General features: G+C 42.5%; 1 protein-coding gene across 1 annotated transcript in view; it reads right to left on the bottom strand.

Moving 5' to 3' along the window:
* The window catches only part of KCNK1 (potassium two pore domain channel subfamily K member 1), a 43572-nt gene extending 26449 nt beyond the window's left edge, over window positions 1-17123 (bottom strand). Inside the window, exon 1 of the mRNA XM_005291207.5 lies at window positions 16190-17123. Coding sequence (XP_005291264.2) covers window positions 16190-16544 — 355 coding nt within the window. The 5' untranslated portion in view covers window positions 16545-17123. The remainder of the gene's footprint in view (window positions 1-16189) is intronic.
* Between the last annotated feature and the right edge of the window lie 189 nt (window positions 17124-17312).

Here is a 17312-nt window from a genome sequence, read left to right as displayed (position 1 = left end):
TAATCAAATTGTCTTTTGCTTCCATAGTTCCAGGCCTGCTTTATGAAATGTGAAGTCTGACATTTGACATTGACACTTGCCAGTGCTGGACATTGGCGGCCATGCTGGAGTCATTTTAGAGGCTTACTGAATTTTTTTCCAATATATGAGCCCAACCCTGGGAACATAGAACTTTTGGGGTCCCAAAGGGGCAGAAAAGAACGATGCTGGCAAATATTGCTGTTAGGTGGTTTGCTTTGTTTTTTTAAGATACCTGAATGTAGAATACAAAAAGTTAGCATGAGAATAAAAATCCCCAAAACAAAGCAGCTAGTATGAGAAACCAGGGGTGAAAAGTCAAACAAAATGCTGGAATAAAATTCACATGAACAAAACCTTAGATCAGTTCTGCACAACTTTTAGTGAACAATGAAAGAGGAAATACTACTTTCGTTAAAACCCCTTTTTCTAGATTCTTTCACTTGTGCCTGAAGACCATTAGTAGCCCCCCACTACCCCCCCAAATAGACTTGCCCGTCTCTCACTTTGGGCGAGATCCATGTCCCATTGAAATCAGTACAAATAGGTACTTATGGACTTCAAAGATAGCAGGATTGAGTTATTTCAGTGGATATTTTTCCATAGGTACAAAAACATGTTTTTGTTTATTCATAGTTGGGGAACCCCAACTCTTTTACACTGTTGAAGAACAATCTCTACTTTTGGAGTGTGTGTGTGTATGTGTGTGTATAAAAATATAAATTTTGGGTTTTTATATATAGATAGATATACACACACACACACACAATTCCTTATTTGTATTCACACTTGTGCTTTTAATTAGCACTTGTCTATTGGCATCTCAGTGCTTCAGTGTTTGAACTGCAAACACTGCAGGAGAGTATTTAATTACAAATGAAAAAACTTTTCAGTCAAGTTGCAAACAACCTCACAAGTTCCATTTTTTCTAAAACTAAATTTTGAATCTAAAATTCACCTAAAATATACTTTTAGAAATGAAAGTAGATATTCTGAAACTAGTTTCTCTCTCTATCATTAGGCAAAGTTTTTGTTTACAAAAAAACAGAAAAAAAAACCAAATATGAGCAGTTCGATGTATTCTTTTAATTAAAATTTTAAACATCTAACTCTGAATTTCTCAGAAAAAGAAGGCCTTGAAAAACAAAGGTCTTGGTATGCAAAAAATCAGCTGTGAAAGAGTTCAAGGTTATTTAATTACCTCAATCCATGTTAAGTCTCTAAATAAGCGAGAGGCACAGAAGCACACTTTAAAACACTGAAAAGTAGGACGGAAATTTGCAGAAACATTTTAACCTTTTCATTTAGGATGGAATTTACAGGCACATTTTAACCTTTTCATTTCAGATTCCTGAAGTTTTTAACACCTCTGGAACATATGTTCAACATGTGATGCAGGGGAGGTACTTCAAGAGCAAAACTAGTGCTTTCTGATCTCTTATAAGATAATGTTTATTTTAAAGTGACAAATTATTACATTTGGGAACACTCTGGGTCCACTTATAGTTACTCCACTCACTTTGTGGGGTGAGATGGAAAGAGGACACAAGGAGCTCTTTTCTGTTTTAGCACTCAGGGATTTGTCGCAAGTTTGGCCACAGGGTAGGTGAACAGAAAGGAAAGAGGCAGCCAGTGCCTCCAGATGGAATGCAACTTGGGGAAAGCCACAACCCAGCTTCTCTACATGCCTGCAGGATTGGACTGGGAGGGTTACACCTGTTATACAGGGGAAACCTGCTGCCTAGCACTGCTGTCAGAGCACTGCCCCTCAGTACCTTCTCTGATCCTAACAGGCATAAATCAATCCTCTGTGTAGGTGAGAAAAAGAAGCAGAGACGTTTTGCTGAAGTTGATAACGCTTGTGGCACAGAGTCTGTGAAGAGTAATCTCGAACACTGAGTATGCATTCGTGAGTAAATTCAGCAGGTTCAGATTTGTGGTTTGGAGACAATAGACATCCCTCTTATTAATCTCTGAATGTGAAAACCTATTAGCTCTCTCTCTCTCCAGAACAAAGAAAATCCAGCTAACATTATAACAAAGCTTCAGTAATTTTTCCAGGCACAGCTATTTGTAAAGTTTTACTTCATTTCTGTCACTTCACTGCTAAATGCTTAACTAGAACCATATAATTGCCTACCTTTAAAACCAATTGAAACAGATAAATTAAAAAACTGGAATATTAGACTAAGAACCATGCTGATGTCAGACATTTCTCCTAACGTCTTTTGATTCATTACCAGTTACCAATGTTTGGCTTTGGTTCTCTGGAGCTGTATTCAAAATTGGAATCTTGTAGAAATTATGAACAAAATTGTGTTGGTCATTGAGAAGTTAACATGCACTCAAAAATTATCCTCAGGATTGTATGCATTTCTCATGTTATGATGTGCATGGAGTAGTGTGCAGATTTATCCCTATTAATCACAATGAGGATATACATACAGAAATAGATTAAACTTTCAGGATAGTTCCAATTTAAGAAGGGTCTTTTTAAAAAAAATGTATTTTGGCTTATACGGATTAAGAATTAAATTGATGCTGAAGGATGGATCTCTACACTATTTATTCACCTATCATGTGATAGGACCAGGATTTAGTAGCAGAAATGAGTCCTACCACCCGACAACCTGTCACAGTAAATTATTAGTAATTTGGTAGAGTGGGTATTTTTGGTCATCTTTATGACTGGCCTTTTGTGAGATGGTCTTATTTATCATCTTGAGTTTTGTACATGTATTAGTTTGGGGGGGGGGGGTTCTGCATTTTGTATAGTAAGCACCTCCCCCTTTGATGATTAGTTTCATAGTATGGCGACAAGAAAACTTAATAGTTGTATGTACTCTTATGGTGTTCTATACTTAGCTAGTGATTGAGGACAGCTTTTTTTGTTCACTCTAAGTATTTTAAGTAAAGGTTTGATGTAAAAAATGTGGATCGGTTGTTGTATCACCTGAAGCAATGTGTCCAGCTCCACTTATAATGCTTTTGGGAGGACTTAGGGCTTGTCTTCACTACCAGGCTAAGTTAAGCTACTCTAGCTATGTAAAGAATATAGCTGGAGTCAACGTAGTTTAGGTCGACTTACCCCATTGTCTTCACTGCGCTGAGTCAATGGGAGACTGTCTCCAGTCGACTTACTCCACCTCTCCAAGAAGAGTAAGGTATCAGGATCGACCAGAGAGTGCTCCGACGTTGATTTAGTGGGTCTTCACTAGACCCGCTAAATCGACACCCACTGCATCGATTGCAACAGTGTTGATCTCCCTGTTAGTGAAGGCAAGCCCTTAGTGGTCACATGCAAAGGAGCAAAGAGTCATGTTATTTGTATGTATGCTGCTCACCAATGGAGGAAACACTGAAGTCTGGTTTATGGCTATTGTAGGAATTTTATATTTTTTCTTCATGGTTTTGGCCTCTTCCCCTACCAGTTCCCCTTTAGAATCACAAATAATTAAAAAAGCATTTGCATTATCAGTGTTTTTGTGCACCATTACGGTGATGAACTATAATGGATATGCTAGCCATAGCTAAGGCTGTGTACACAGTAAGGATTCATAGTGGAGATTAACTCATGTTACCACAGATGTAGGAGTGGACCAGTGTATTGCTTTTACAACTGGACAGATGCTGATGAAATGTCTGGCTATTGAGCCTATTTTCTTATAAGTATGTCTCCCCTAGTTCCTTTAGCTGTGGTCCCATGTCCTTGAATAAATAGATGTCACCCTTCATACCATTAAAGTCAATCCAGGGAAATTTCCACAAGTGTTTTCCATTCCTCACCGAAACCTTCCCATTTCCAAGTAGCAATCACCACCTTTGGTACCATTGGTCAAAAGATGCATTAGAAGAGTCTCCTTCTAATGTAAATTATAGAAGAATCTTATTTTCTTCTTTTGATTGCTTTTGGATGTAAAGCAATACACCTTAGATGGACATGGGGAGCAAAACAGAGGCATAAGAGATTCAAGCATTGGTGGAAAGAGGTCAAAACAGTAATTCTCTCTCCATTATGGGTGTAAAGGAATCTGTAGCTTTAATTAAATGAATACAAAGCAAAGTCTCACTGAGGCAAACTCTACTGAAATCTGAAGGAGTGAATAGGAACTGCAGGATTTTGGGTCTGCAGATCTTGCAAGAGACCCTTCTCTGAAAGTTTACTTAACATTGTGCTTAAAATTCCAATTTGGGATGTCAGCAGAATAGTAATAGCTCAGGACTTCAAGAAGTAATATACAAATAGAGCAATTTAAACCTTTTTAATAGCAGTCAGATTTTCTAGAAATTAATCCTCTACTTTCATTAAAGAAATGAAACACCAGAGCTCAAACTAAAGCCAAAATACCAGAACAATAATCTAACTGGCCAGGTATAAACTTAAATTGTTGGAAAATAGAACCTTGGCTTTACACTAATCCTTTGATTACTTAAAGCAATCCCTTAAAACATATTGAAGTATAAAAACAACAAACTGGAGCAGTGAATAAGCCTAGATCCCCACAGGTATTTAGGCACCTAATTCTTATTTAAATCAATGGGAGTTAAGCACCTAATACCTTTGAGGATCTGGACTATAGTGACCCTAAAGCTGACAAAGCAGCAATGGAAGATTATTCTCCTACTATGGGGGAAATTCTGAGTTGTCCCTCAGCAAGGGAGCATATTAGGGCAGGGTCAGGAGGTTCCAGATGGGGGACGGGGGAGCTGGCAAATTACATGCTCCATCAGTCACTAACCAGCACTGCTCTAGCTGATAGACGTTAAAGCTGCCCTGTGGGTGCTCTAATTTGGGCCAAAAACTGGTTTTGCTGCTCACTGGCCTCATGATTGGAGAGGCCATAAAGCTGGCATGGAACTATCTTTGCCATTTCCTTCCTTCAGCTGCAACACTCATGTGTTCTGTCCAGATGAGGAGTGTGCCCATATTCCCTGTCAAAGGTTGTGTTTGGAGAAGTGGATTTTTAAAATTAAACTATACACAAAAAAATATATATACACACTGACTCACATTGAAATAGGAATTCTTTCAGTTCCCAATTTGTCAGACTAAGTAGTGTATGAAATCTTAACAATACAGCAACATTTTTTCTTCAAGAAGGCAACATAGAAACAACTGCCAGACTTGATCAGATGCATGGGGAGTACAAGTCTCTCGGAACTTTCTCACCATCCTAACTTTAATAACTTTGTATCATCTGCAAATTTTGCTACCACACTACTCACACTCCTTTCCAGATCATTAAACATGGGATATAATACAGACCCTTGAGACATCCCACTGTTAACCTGCTGCTACGATGAAAGTTGATCATTTACTCCTACTCTCTGCTTACAGTCTCCTAGGCAGTTTTTGATCCATGACAAAAACTTTGCCCCTCACCCCATGACTCCTTAGTTTTGTTGGACAGCCTCTTCTGAGGGACTTTTCCAGAGGCCTTCTGAAAAATCTAAATTAGTTACATCAACCAGTTCTCTTTTATCCACTACTCTGACATTGTCAAAGAAGTCTGAGATATTAGTGAGGCACAGTTTTCCTTTGCAGAAACCATGCTGGTTAGAACCTATCATATCATGATCTTCCAGGTGTTTGTTATTCTATTTTTAGTTAGTTATTGTTTCATTCAATTTGCCAGGTACAGGTATAAGGCTCTGGACTCACCACCTGTAGCACCCCCTTACGTCAGGGTGTGATGCAGCAAGGGGTCCTCAGCCAGCAGAAGGTGCTGGGGATATCTGCCTTTCGTCAGGTCATCTCCCCTGGCTAAATCACAAAGTCCAAACCCCTTACGGGATAATTAAAAGGTACAAACAAAAAACCTAACAAATCCTAAGTAATAATTCTTCTTTGACCCCTCTTGGGTCAAACTAATAACCACTTCTTCTCCAGCAGGATTCGCCACACTGCCTCCCTGCCCCAGAGACCCCAGCAATTTACCTCTGGTGTCACCCTGCTCCCACTTACAAGACCTATCCCAGGACTTCTCCCATGGAAACCTAACCTGCTCCCCTGTGGGTTTGTTCTACCCTCTGTAGGCCCTAACTCAGGGCTTCCCCAACAGGAGTCTAGTCTGTTCTGCTCCCCATGGGTTTGTCCTACCAGCTCTCTCCTTCTTACTCCTTTCCCAGAAACCAGTTTCCACCTGTTGGATTTTCTGATCTGAAGGCCAACAGCAGCTCTCTTCCCAGAGCCTAATGAGCTCCCACACTGCCTCCCTTCCCAAGGGACCCTGCAAGCTCTCTCACTGTTAATTCCAAGTCCTCATTCAAGGCTTGGCCCAATAGAAGCCAGGGCCTGGCTCCACCTTCTATAGACCCCTTCCAGCCTACCACGGGGCTTCTCTAGAACTCCTTCTCTCTTCCCTTTCCTTCTAAGCAACTTTTCCTTTATACAGTTCTAGCAGCCACTTCCTAGCTCAGCTGCTTCATTACTAATTAGCTAAAGGGACACCCCCTGGAGCACCTGATTACTCCCAGGTGTAGCCCACAGGATCCTCATGGGCCAGTTATGCTCTGGCCCCATGACAGGATCACCGATATACAATTCCCCAGATCATCCAGAGAGCTTTTAAAATATAGGTACAAAACTTGTTACCCTCCAATCCTCTTGAACAGTGGCTGATTTTTAATGAGCAATTGCATATTTTTGTTTGTACTTAAACTTCCCAGAACTCTTGGCTGTATATCCTCTGGGCCTGTTGACTTATTTGTTTTAAATGATCACTTTGCTCCAGCTCTACTTCCGACACCCCAGTCTCATCTTTATTACCCCGATTACCTTTATTAACATGGATTTTTTTAATTCATATGGATGATTCTGCCTCCCTATACATGCACACAACTTCCATGGAGCACAATCCTGAGCTGCACTGAACTCAGGGTTGGGACACAAAGGAAGAGGGTACACGGAGGTACCTCGAAACCATTTGTATTCCTCATCTAATCATGGGGCCAGCACACTGGCCCCGTTTTGCAGGTTGCTTAGGTAACATCCAACCCATCAGATACTCATTGCACTCTACCTTTGCCTCCTCCACCTTCAGACAGCCCCAACAAAACCCTTGCACTGGGGATGCCAGGAAGGACTGGTGTGAAATTAACGAGGATTCCTTCATACTAAGGAAATCATAACCTGCTTCTTTAAGGCAGCTTTACATCGCAAAGTGACCTTAGCAGAGCAAAGCATGTGGTCCTCTGATTTTTTTTAAATAATCCCTCAAACAAATTATACTTTCCTGTAAATGCTAAGGAACAAATGGGTTCCAGTGTAAGTGCTCCCAGCTGAGCCACTTAAGAGGGCAGGGCAGCGCCTGGGGGCTATAAAGGGTCAGAGCAGACTGGGAGCTTAGTTGGCTTGGCTAGATTTGTTATCACTTCAATCTGCCCACACTAGCCAATGACACTGAAACCAGCCTTAGAAAATATGGATAGGGAAAGCACTGAGGAAGACAGGATGCAAACAAGGAAAAAGAAAAGGGTAGATTCTTTAGAGCCAGCAGAAGGAGCAGATAATGGGTAGACAGGAATGGGACATGGGAAAAATTACCTAACAGTAAAATCCCTAGCAAAGGGCATAAAGACTGGGGATGTCAACCCCCAGATGATTGCAGAATGGCTCAGAAAAAAGTGCTGGAGATATAGAGCTTGTCTACATGTACAGCACTGCAGCTGTGGCGCTAAGTTAAGACACTCCTATGCCAGCAGGAGAACTTCTTACATCAGCGTAGGTACTCCATCTCCCAGAGAGGCGGTAACTATCTCAATGGGAGAAGCCCTACTGCCAACCTAGTGCTGTCTACATCGGGGATTAGGTCGGTATAACTATGGTGTGGATTTTCCCCTGAGCAACATTATATGACATACATTTGTAGTGTAGACCAGGGTTTAGTACGAGCTAGGAAACTGATGGAGACTTGTTAGTGAAGAGCAAAAACAGAAGAACAAGAAGAGAAGCTCCTTAAGACAAAGGTGCTAGGAAAGCTGAAAATAAGCTGAGCCACCCAGGTTTCTAACTGAAATGAGAGATGTAGTATATGGTGTGCCATTTGGAATGTCAGAAAAGGAAATAAAGCAAGGAATAGGTGAAAATAAGATGATAAATGCAAGATGGTAACTAGCAGAAGAGGAGGGGATAGCTATGCTGGTCACACTTAAGAGAAGGACACTTCCAGATAGAGTAACTTTAGGGTGATAAAGTGCATGGGGCAATATCTTCTATTGGACCAATTTCTGTGAAAGAGACAAGGCTTTGAGCTTACACAGAGCTCTTCTTCAGGTCTGGGAAGGATGCGGAGCATGTCACAGCTTAATACAAGGTCTCTCTAACATCCTGGGACCAACAGGACTACAACACCACTGCAAATATCTTTAGGATATCAGATGTTCTGGACTAAGCCCTATATACTCTTCCATTGAGATGCTGCAGGTGTCCAAAGATTCGGTCACATAGCAAATAATTGCAAAAGGCAATTAAGCTGTGGCACGTGTGGAAGTGACTATTCATATATTTGTGAGGAATGGACAGACTGAAAATGATCTAACTGTGGAGGAAAACACAGCTCAGCATATGAAGGATGTATTGAGGGAAAGCAAGCTAGAGAAATATAAAAACCAAAATCATTAACAACATCTCATATGCAGAAGCTGCCAGAAGACACCTAAAAGGAAAAAGAAAGAAAGAAAGAAAGAAAGAAAAAAAGGAGGAAAAAAGAAAACCCAGTACGGGGACAGGGATTAGCAAGCAACAAAACACTGGGAAGGAAGTAATGAGTGATATTGGGGTAGAAGCAGATGATGTGCTACTTATAGAAAAATAAGAGATTCATTGCATTTATGACTTAAGTCAAATTGTACTCCTGAGACAGGAATGCAAACAGTGAAAATGAGAATTACAGTTAAAGCTGCTGAAAAGTACCTACCAGCTAGCACCCTGTCAGTGGAACAACTTCATATTTTCCGAAGTGAAAGAAATATTGAAGGGTAAGAGAATGGGAGTGACTAATAGCTGGAATACACATAGTCTTATAATACATAGGTATTAAAGAAACATATTATTGACAAGAAAACGAAGCTTGACATAATATATATGCAAGAGATTTGGCTAATAGAAAAACTAGAGTATAAAAATTGCAGGATATGGCATATATAAATATGACAGAGAAATAGGAAATGGGGGGGGGCTATATGCACCTTCATTAAGGAGAATCTAAACAATCTGGAAGTAGAGATTAAAAAGCTAAATAGTGAGTCTAATGTTATTGAAATACTGATACAAAACAACTCTGTGTCTCTCAGACAATATGTTTATAACCTGTGCAGAAAACTAGAGGCTATAGAACTGAGAGAATTAAATGCAGATGTCACATGCCCATTCAATATGTGTGGTGATCTGAACCGTCACAACAGTTTGTGGGGATGTAGGACAAATGATACAAACGGAAAATATCTATAGGAATTTTGTGACTATAATAATTTAGTAATATTAAATGATAAGGCACCTATCAGTTTCTGTGAAGAGGACAGATGCCTCTCTTGCCTAGACTTGGGAATAGCTTCTAGTAACATAGCAAGCAAATGCAGCTGGGAAATATACAGAGAGGAGGGAATGGGTAGTGACCACTTCCCAGCATTAATTACATATCAAGGAAGAGGACATATTGAAGACAAGAATAAAACCCGCATTTGGAACCTTATAAAAAAAAAAGAGCAAATTGGAAACTCTTTAGACACAAGAGTGAGGAATATGTGGGTGAGCAGAGGATAAGGAATTCTGTAGTAATATTACAAAGGGAATTATAAAGACAGCCAGTCTAGCTATTCCTAAGATACCTACCTTAATTAAAGATAGTAAAAAGTATACTGTGGTGAAACAAAGAACATGACAAGGTCATTAAGGAAAGGAAAAAGACATATAAGAATGAAAAAAAGACACAAATTGCTAGGACTTATTGACATATTAAAAAAAAGTAAGGCAGTTGCACAAGGGCTATAAAAAATGGCAAAGAAAGCAAGCTGGATGCAATACTGCTGGAAAGTAAATAAAGATATACAAGCAACTTTGGGAAATGACTGGAATAAAGAGTAAGAGCAACACAGTACCAAGCTTTGAAGTGGAAGGCCATGTACTAATAAGCTCCAACAAAGAAAAAGGGGAAATTCTGGCTGCCATGTTTCAAAAAGCGAGCAATGATGAGGATCAGAGGATAGAAATTAGGGAAAGGAAAAGAACATTTCTTAATGATAACTATCAGATGATGAAGTGGTGGGCGGATGGTGTGGCTCTTATTTTAAATGACAAACTCAGGATGAGGGAACTCCAAAAAGTGATAAGGGGCAAAAGCACGCACCAGGTGAAGACAAAATAAGCTTTGAAATGCTCAAACACAAAGGTGATGAAAGCCTCTCTGATTCCTTATCAGAGTTGCAGGCATTATACAATGGCAAGTCTGACAGCAGAAACAGTATACTTAATGAAATATTACTACTAGCAACCAAACTGGCTTGGTGGGCTTACCTGCTGGAGAACTGGACCCCAAGGAACAGTGAGAGTGCCGGGGGAGTGAGGGATGCTCCCCTGGCAGGGATGATCCTTGATGGAATCTTCCCCCTTTTAAAAGGCGATTCCCTATGGACAACTGTAATCCTCTTAGCTCAGCTCTGTAGAAGCCACATGGCCCAGGCCCCAGTCCCCGGCAATCAGCCAGAGGTGCTGCAGAGACAGAGGGCCTTGGCCTCGTACTGCCTTCCTGGGATCTGCGTGGATACTGGAGGGATGCACGGGTTTTTGGGGTCTATGCTACTGGGAGTAAGACCGGTGAAGGAAGGCACCCCTGATAGAATGACATGCGGGAAACTCCATGAGCAGAACTGCAGAGACTTTTCCTTCTCCTTCACCTGCCCCCCCCCCCATGGACATTATCATGTAAAGAGTGATCTAACTTTTTTATTGCTAATCTTTCCTCATCACTTTGTGCTACCCTTCAGTCTTCACTGGTGCTATCAACACTCCCAACTTGGTATCTTCTGTTATTAAATCCACTGTTTAACTTCACTTCCAAATCATTAATAAGTACATTAATTAAAACGAGACCTAATGAAGAATGGTCTTTGAGAGTCAAATGATATTTGAACTATATCAGCTGTAACCAAGGATGGATTATATCACTTGCCTACCATACCCAAAGCATTTATTTTACCTTAATACAAAACTCACCATATTGAAATGCACCTCCGCTTGACCCTTTCCCAATCAAGTAATTTACAGAGGTCTGACCACTGTCAGCATCTAGCTACTGGTAACTCATACTCATCCTTATTCAGGACCAAATAGAAATTTTAACTTGGCACATCACTGTTTCTATGCTTCATACCTTTAAAATGTAGCACAATATAAGAAATACCTACTCAATCACCCAAAATACAGCTAATGCAAGATAAATTCCAGAAGACATTCTGGTACACACTCACCACGTTGCTAACATCAAGCCTTCCAGGTTCAGAGACAGGCTGGTGGTGCATAGGCGCCGACTCTGTGGGTGCTCTGGGGCTGGAGCACCCACAGGGAAAAATTAGTGGGTACCTAGCAAGGGAGTTCCTTTTGCATGTACTCTGTACATATTTGATTCTGTGTTTCTGTTGAAATTTTACATGAAAGAATAAAGTTACTAAAAAAAGAACCTAAAGCCAGTCCCAGCAGCACTCAACTAATTTCTTTCCCATTTGTGATTACCCCTTGTGTGCCTGAGTTTTTAATCCTGTGATAATGCACATATCCGGCCAATTTGAATTGTTTTCAAATAATATTTTATCTGACTTTGCCTGTTCCACATACTGCATTTATGTATAGGCACACTATTTTTAACAATTTTTTTTAGTCGCCTTTTTAGTTTCTTCTTCAGGTCATCTTCATCTCCACATTGTTCAAGTGAAAGGACATACCAGATTTTTTTTTGTTGTTGGTTAAATTCAAATCTTTCCCCTCTATACTTTTTCTACTTAGTTTAAAGCTATGTAACAAGCCCTGTCAGCTTTAAGCCCAGGAAACGGGTATCCTATCTACTTAAGTGATGATCATTTCAATGCTCTATGAATACAAAACCATCCTCTTCACAACATAGGGCTATACACTGGTTGGGCTAAGTATTAGAAGTGAAAAATTCTTTTTCCTGTGCTTGCCTTTATTGTTTTGGGGGAAGAGGAGAAAGACAGTTTAGATGTACAACAATTTTTAACTTCTGAATGTTGAACACAGTTATGTTTCTTAATACATAGTGAAGAGGACAACTGTGACACTTCCCAGTGGTACCCAGGGTTGCGAGATACCTCACCACTACCGTCCCTTAGCCTAAGGAAGTCTAGTCTGTGCCTGTGTGGATCAGCTCCCTGAAACAATCAGCCTCTGGCAGCACAAGCATTACCTTCCAGGCCTCACTCTCTCTCTGTACAGGTACCAACAGGCGCACACCAACCTGAGTCCTCGGAGTTTCCTGCAGAGTCCAGCCCCTAATCTGTTGAACACTCACAGAATTACCAGGCCTGCTATTCCCAAAGAAACAGAACACATCAACTTGTGAACTACTGCACACATACAATATTATTAATGTTTGTTATTGTAGTGCCTACAGACCTATGAAAAATGGAGCCCCATTGTGCGAGGCCCTGTACATATACTGCAAACTAAAATAATAAAACAGATTGTTTTTTAAACATAAATGGAACAACGTTTTTATTTTCCTCACTTCAAGATTCCATCCAAAGCCCTGTGGATTGGATTCGGCCCACTGAAAGAAGTACAATTCTCTCCCGTTCTTACAGTGATGGATTCATTTTAATTCCAAACGTATAGAGAAAATATTCCTTCTGCTTGTTTTGGACCTACCTACTAATAGACTGCAGTTGACTAAGTTTTGAAAGGTCATTAAAAAGAGGGTTTTCAAAAAGTTTATTAATATATGGGATGACTGCACGTATGTTCAAGTATTCACCTTTGAGGGCCTCTGTGATCTAATCAGCTAAACACTTGAGGCCTTATGCAGATGTGCAGTTGGGAGGGGAGGATAATGAACTGTAAATGATACTGCTGAGTCCAAAACCAAATCCCACTGCTTTGTTTATATGAGTGGTACTGAACTTTTTCTACGTTTCCTCATCCCTAATGTAAAACTTACTTAACATTTTACTATAAAAACATTCATATTAATTAAAAAAACACATAACTTAGTCCATAGTTTTAACATCAAAAACTTTTTATTTAAAACAGCCACTATTTGTTCTAATCTGACAGTAAGTATCAGAGTCAGACCAGGTAAATACACTGTTGTTATCAGAAGATATATTTAATAGAAAAGGGAATTGCTTACTACTAAACTTGCATCTTTTCTAGCAGTACCAAAATACTACCAAGACACTCATTTAATGGAAAAGTTTTCAATTTTAAGGGCGTTTTCAAAAGCATCTCACACTTATTAAAGAGGACACTTATTTGTTTCAATGATCACTTAAAATTCAGCCATTCAAATTATCACAGTCTAATATTCCTGGCACATATACCTATACTGTCCCTTAAAGGACACCATCAACTTAAATTTGATGCAAAATTTAAATTTTGTAAAAGCAAGATTTTATAAAACCTAAAATTAAAAACTATTTCCACAACTTTTTAAAAATACCAATGAAAATAGCTGTTTTTAAGCAAATACACGTTCTCCTGTAGTGTTCTAGACTCAACATAATACACAAGGAATTTTAAGTTGAAAGGGACTACATAAACAAATATGAAAATTACTTCATTGATTTTCATTTTTCAAATGGAAAGAAATGCAAAAAAACAAATTAAGGGCACTGAGCCAGATTTTAAAAGGTATTTAGATGCCTAAAGATGTGGCTAGGCACCTATTGGGATTTTCAAAAGCACCTAGGTGTCTAACTCCCTTTGATTTCAGTAGGAGTCAGGGCTGTAGGCACCCATCTGCACTTTTAGGGGCCTAAATACCTTTAAAAATCAGGCCCATAGTGACAGGTTGGATTTTTAAAGATGTTTCACTTTTAAGAATGTAAAGTGTTACAGTAACATGGGTAAAGAAATTTGTGTTGGCAGCACAAGTTCTCTCAGTCACAAGGGTCTGTCTACACAGGGATAAAAAACCCACAGCAGGCATGGGTCAGCTGACTCAGGCTCATGGGATTCAGACTGTGGGGCTAAAAATTGCTGTGTAGATGTTTGGGCTTGCGGAGTTCTGGGACCCTGTAAGCCAAAGTCTGTCAGCTGACCCAGGTCAGTCATGGCTGTCTTATCCCTTTGTAAATGTACCTTCAATTCCTCTTAAAAAGGGGAATTCTGTGGGTGGCGTAGAGTCACACAGCAGCTATAGTATCCCCCTGTAGAGGCCCCCTGTAGTATCCCCACAAAGGGGACATTTCCAGGGCGCCTCTTCACTCTGACTACCCCCATCTGCCAGAATAGACCCTTGGAGCCATGGGCAGGTGGGCATAAATTAAAGATTTGTGGAAAAGACCCATGGCCAGTCCCAGATTCCAGAGGCTGTGAAGCTGAGTAAAGCCACACTCAATTCCTCCACCATGAACTGCACCAAGCACCAGACATAGCTCAGAACCTTGGGCCATGAATTTTAAGCTGATGGGATCTCTTTAAGAAAAAAAATGTTAGTGTGTTTGAGCTATTAGCCCACAAGTAGGCAGATGGTTCAAAAATTAACTACATAGTAAACATCTTGGGGCAGATACCATGGCATAGTTCAAACAAATAAGTAGACAACACAGTGTTGGCAGGCACTCGCTAAATATGAATATCAAGAGTACCCAAAGTGAAAGCATATGCTGAATTAGTTATCTGTGTGCTCTTTTTCCAGCTACACAGGATGAGCAATTGTTTTTTCCACTGTGAAAAGAAACCTAATACCCACTTGGCCTCACTAGGTGACTTTTTAAATAAGGAGAGATCAAGATGACAGAACCTGGGTCCTGATTCACCATGGCATTACTCTAATATTACACCAGCATAAGCTCCTTAAGTTCAGTGGAGTTACACCAGCATAAAAATACGGTGAAATCAAGCCCCTGAAGTTTTCAGTTTTTTTCCAATTACCAAAATCATACACCAATGGAGAGACTATGGTTTTATACTTGTGTAACTGGGAACAGAATAATGGCCAATGGTATTACGCCCTCACAAATGAGACGAGAATTTAGCTACCTTGAGTCATGTAAGATTGAGAAGCACTATCTTTTCCATATCAGCATCCCCACTCCCACCCCCATCCATCTAACCTTCCCACTGAACACTGTAGAAAAGGCCAGGATGGCTGCAATCCCCACCACTGATTTGAGACCCCCAAAGGAGTTGCCCCCCCCCGGCCCCCTCCCCAACTACTGTCAGATATAAACCAAGAATGCAAAGCGGTATGAACAGGTACTTTAGTAAATGTTGCCATTTATTCTCCTCCCCACAAACAAACCCAGTAACTCTTTTTGCAATGCAGGGAAACTCTCTCTGTTCACCCTTGACAAAAAGCAGCAGTTTGAATAAAACTCTTCTGGATTATGCAACACTAAAAAAAAAATCATCAAAGCAAATACTATCCCCTTGGCTGCTACTTAAGTTTTCTTGATGAGCAGACTGGACCTCGGGATGAAAAGGAGTTTCCTTGGTTCTCTTGCCCTTAGCTCCCAAGAGAAAGAAGGGAAGAGAGGGCCCTAAGGGGTTCTTCTCCCTGGGAGTCTGTGCACCTTCCACAAGAGTGGAGAGCTCCTGAGTGCAAAGGAGGACAGGAGGATGGAGAAGGCCATGGGGGACAGATAGCATGGGAATGAAGAGGTGCTAGTGCAGGGATACTGGGCCCTGGAGATACACGGTCCTGGAGAGGAAGGGAGGAGTCTGTGGGTGCAGGAAGGGGATAGAGAAGGAAGCCCCAGGTGCAGGTGGATGGTCCCTGCACGCACGGAGATTAAGGGGTGGGGAGAGATGGAGCAGTCCTTGGGTGCAGGGGGATGGGGCAGTCCCTGAGTGCAGAGAGAGCGGGTGGGAGATGAAGACAGCGCAGCCCATGGCGCAGAGGGGGATGGAGAAGCCCTGGGTGCAGAGGGGCCTGGGGGCGGGAGAGGCCCTGGCTGCAGAGGGGCGAGGAGGCGGCGGGCGCGGAGGGTGGCCCCTTACCCGTGGTGGAGAGCACGGTGCTGGCGAAGAAGAGCGCGGAGGTGAAGTCCCAGTTCCAGTTGCCCGAGGCGTTGCCCAGCACGGACACGCCGTAGTTGCTGGCCTCCAGCACCCGCCGCAGGAACTGCTCCAGCTGCTGCTCCGACAGGCACTCGTGCTCCTCCAGGAAGCGCCGCTTCAGCTTGCGCAGCTCCTGGCGCAGCAGGTCCTCGTAGGGCAGCTCCACCGAGGAGAAGACCACGGCGCCGAAGACCAGGTAGAGCAGGTAGCCCAGCACCAGGAAGGCGAAGCACCAGGCGGAGCGGTGCCTCTCCACCAGCCGCACGCAGGAGCAGCCGGCCAGGGACTGCAGCATCTTCCCCCGCCGCCGCCCTGCAGCTCCTGCCGCCGCAGACAGAGCTGGCCACGCGCCCCGTGGAAACGCGCGGCAGGGAGGGAGCCGCCTCGCTGAACCAGCGCCTGCGGGCCGGGCTGCCGGGCTCGCTCCGCAGCAGCCTCCAGGCCAGCGGCGAGGATGAGGCTCGCCCCGGGGGATTAATGAACCCCCGGGGACATGGACTTGCCCGCGGCCCGCCCCAGTCCTTGTCCGCCCTCCCAAAGCTACACGCCGGCCGGCCCCAGCCGCTTCTCCGGTTCCTGTTTCCTTTCTGTGACTTTCAGTCTAAAAAGCGCCGCTGATGTGGCACTCACGTGGTTTCCCGGCTCAGGTAACCAGCAATGGAGCAGCAGCCCTGCTCGGGGTGGATGCTATTTATTCCCGGGCGAGCTCGCACGCACAGAGCCAAGCCTGCTACCGTCCTCCCGCGCCTCTCATGCCCCTGCCTTGCTCCCCGCTCCCCAGGTACACAGAGGGCCCAGCTGCTATCTTGGGTTTGGCTCCAGATAAGGAACAGCTTGCCAAGGCGCTGTGGATAAACCCTGCCCCACACGGAACTGATAGCAGGGACAGATGGAAAACGGGGGGGTCATGCGAACAGAACAGGTGTGTGTGTGTGATCTGAAATGCTTCGCTTCCTCTGCTAGCCCAATGTGAAACGAGAAAGGGAAGTCTCCTCCGACCCCCGCCGGTTCCGGAAACAGCCTGCACAAGGGCTGGGGTTGTGGGGCATCTGTGTGCACACAA

This window comes from Chrysemys picta, chromosome 3 (assembly GCF_011386835.1).
Source record: "Chrysemys picta bellii isolate R12L10 chromosome 3, ASM1138683v2, whole genome shotgun sequence".
Classification (NCBI taxonomy): domain Eukaryota; kingdom Metazoa; phylum Chordata; order Testudines; family Emydidae; genus Chrysemys; species Chrysemys picta.
The sequence above is the reverse complement of the archived record's forward strand: the minus strand, read 5'-3'. Positions and strand labels throughout refer to the sequence as shown.